Genomic DNA, 3,145 nt, shown 5'->3' with positions numbered 1-3,145 from the left:
CTCTGTATCATAATCCATGCAAAAGTTATTCTATTAATCTCATAATGGAAACACATTTATAGGGTATTGGGCCAGTACAAGTTTTTAAATTTTAAAGAATGCGGAAGTAAATGATGTCACAAACCCAGTACAGGGTGTGCAAAGTTCTGTGGCTTGCTAAATATATTTATTTGTAATTAAGATTGGACAAAATATATAAGAACTAAATTAATTCAGAATTAAACAGATATGAGGAAATAGAAAGTGCAAGAATGACTAATGGTTTTAGAATAGAACAGAATGATTTTTATTGTCACTGTACACAATAAATAATACACTGTTTTCAAAACTAATGTGATGCATTATTTTGAGCTTGTCTTTTTTGTTTGTTTAATACTGTACTAAATCAAAAGGTCTTCGTTCACAATACTAAGGAATAATGAAAGGGTAAGTTCATCCAAAAATTTTAATTCTATTATTAGTTATTCATTCTTGTGCTGTTCCAGTCCCCAGAGACATTTGTTAATCTTCGGAACCCAAATTATGATATTTTAGAGCACAAATGTTAGAATGAACACACTGGATGACAAAGAAAAAGTCATTTAATACTCTTCCACATTGCTGAGGATTTGACATGGACTGCTTACACAGACGCAGTGCTGAAGAAGGCATAACAATGCCTCTTATTCCTCAGGCATCTCAGGAGGTTTGGAATGAGCCCCTACATCCTCCGCTCAATCTACACCTACACTGTGGAGAGCATCCTGTCTGGCTGTATCACCACCTGGTATGGAAATAGCACCAGCAGCAGTCGCAAAGACCTACATTATTGTGCAAACTGCTAGATGCGTAGCAGCAGGTGAGCTTCCATCCCTCCAGGACATCTACACCAGGCGGTGCATGAGGAAAGCCAAGAGAATGATCAGCGACTCCAGCCACCCAAGCCATAGACTATTCTCTTTGCTACCCTTAAGCAGACGGTTCCGCTGCATCCGACCACGCATCAGCCGGCTGAAGGAAAGCTTCTTCCCTCAGACTATCAGGCTAATGAACACGTAACACACCTCACACAGACTTCCATACCCCTCACTGCACACCATCAATATGTAGCATGCACTGCACTTAAACCAATCCATACTTGAAACAATACTGCCTACAACTATGTGGACACCTATTCATTGTACATAGTGCTGTCAATTTTACATTGTCCTGTATTTTATTTATTTATTTGTTATTTTTTGAGGAGTATGCTGTTGTATTTTGCACTGTCATTTTATGTGCTTTATCTGTATTGGGGGAGTGCCAGGAAGTGAGGTGTATCTAGATGATATCGTTGTTCATTCAACAACGTGGCAAGAACATTTATTGTTGTAATCTCCTTTATGCTTTCCTTTTGATACTTGTTTGGAGTGGGGAGCTCCAACCTCCCTTAAGTTTGTTTGGTTGTTCTTTATTATGTTGTTGGGCTCCCCATCTCTTGTCAATTGTTGTCATCTCTTGGATTGTTTTGCTGGTTATGTTATGTTAATAAATAATTTAGCTGGAGCACTTTTGCCGTTGATTATTTGTTACGTTTTCTTTGGGTCACGAGACATATTTAAGTTAGGGACCGTAACATTTGCATTGTCGTTGTATTTGCACTACCTGTATTTTGAACTGTCTGGAGCCAGCACCTAAGCTTTTCACTCATCATAGCACACGTGCTGCTAATGATGTGACAACAAAAGTGATTTGATTCATAGGAGCAAAATTGAAGAATAGCTCATAATAAAATTCAGTTTAACATTACTTTTTGGCAGAAAACTTCTGAGTCACTGGTTTATTCACACTTACTGCAGTGTGTCAGAGTTGAAATTTTCATGATTTCATAAAGTCTTCCTTCTAAAACTGTTCCCAAAGTCTGACATCCACAGGAGACATAATACTGTGAGTATACTGCTTCAGAACTGGAGGTGATTCGAGATCCTTGTTCATGTCGCATCTTGCACCGAAGCTGGAAAAGAGCAAATAAATCAGTTCACAAGACTGCATGTTGATGGTTCAGGTTTCTGCCTTCCAATCTATCCCAGCATGGATCAACATTTATCCTTTTTCTCATTACTTTATTAATATGATTATTTGAATAATGAATAAAGTTAACACATTGCTTAATAAAAGAATGATCAGTGTATTTGCCTGTCTCTTTGTGACTATTTTCAGGAGCCAACAAATTATGTCAGAGGTCATGGAGACATCGAGTGGAACTGAAGGGCTTGATGATTGAAAACAACTGTACAACTGTTTTCCTATTTGAATTGCTATGTGTTAATACTGTCTAAAGTGATTTTGATATTATTATGTGTTAATTCTGTTTAAAGTGATTCTACTCTTTATTCAAGATAGACTTTGTGTTGTAAGGATATAACTGCCTGAATGTAGATTCTAGCGGTTTTTAACCAGTTTTGATAAAGACAGCTGAGAGTACACTTAACCTTGGGTAAGAAACAGATTGTACTTTAAGTGTGTGCGTTCTACTTGATTGTGGATCCTTTTCACAGGTCTGGGGTCAGCTCTAAACATTCTAGTGGATGTCTGACGTTTATATGCTTAAGATATTGTTCAGAATTGTACGCACGCAAATGTTCCTAGTCTATCTGTGTTTTAACCAATTAGGTAAACACACTTATATTTATATATTTATTTATTTCAATCTCTGACTCCGGCTCTTCTTCATCTGACAGACTGCCCATTCTTTGGGTTAAACTGTAAATTATCCCTACAATGTAAAATATAAGTAAATTTATTATTAATCGTTTGTGCTGCTAAAATGACTGTTGGAAAAGTAAACAATCACAAAAAATATTTCTTTCATAATCAATTAGAGCAGTGAAATTCAGTTTAAAGATTTTATTTACTCACTTTGTGCATAAACGTACTGATTCTGTGACGTCCCAGAAACTGAACCTGAAATAAGAAGAAGCGGTTATAATAAATCAGAGCATGACTTTTTCAATAAAATACTTTTTTTTTTTTTTTTGCAATTGCTTTACTATTATTAAATACCAGATGCAGTTTTATTGCTTTCCCATAGAACATTTACCAGTATCCCGTCTTTTTCTCCTCATGATGAGTGCAGTTATACTGAGAACAGACAAACCCACGAACACCAGCACACCCATCACTACTG

At 36.4% G+C, this 3,145-nt stretch overlaps 1 protein-coding gene across 1 annotated transcript in view; it reads right to left on the bottom strand.

The window, feature by feature from the left end:
- Positions 1–563: 563 nt before the first annotated feature.
- The window catches only part of mhc1laa (major histocompatibility complex class I LAA), a 6,957-nt gene continuing 4,375 nt past the window's right edge, over positions 564–3,145 (bottom strand). The window contains 3 exon segments of the mRNA NM_001017904.2: positions 564–1,972; positions 2,878–2,922; positions 3,059–3,145. The exon segment at positions 3,059–3,145 is cut by the window's right edge and continues 36 nt beyond it. Of these exon segments, the coding sequence (NP_001017904.2) occupies positions 1,950–1,972; positions 2,878–2,922; positions 3,059–3,145 (155 nt within the window). The 3' untranslated portion in view covers positions 564–1,949.

Source organism: Danio rerio, chromosome 8 (assembly GCF_052040795.2).
Source record: "Danio rerio strain M-AB ecotype USA chromosome 8, GRCz13ab, whole genome shotgun sequence".
Lineage (NCBI taxonomy): Eukaryota > Metazoa > Chordata > Actinopteri > Cypriniformes > Danionidae > Danio > Danio rerio.
The sequence above is the reverse complement of the archived record's forward strand: the minus strand, read 5'-3'. Positions and strand labels throughout refer to the sequence as shown.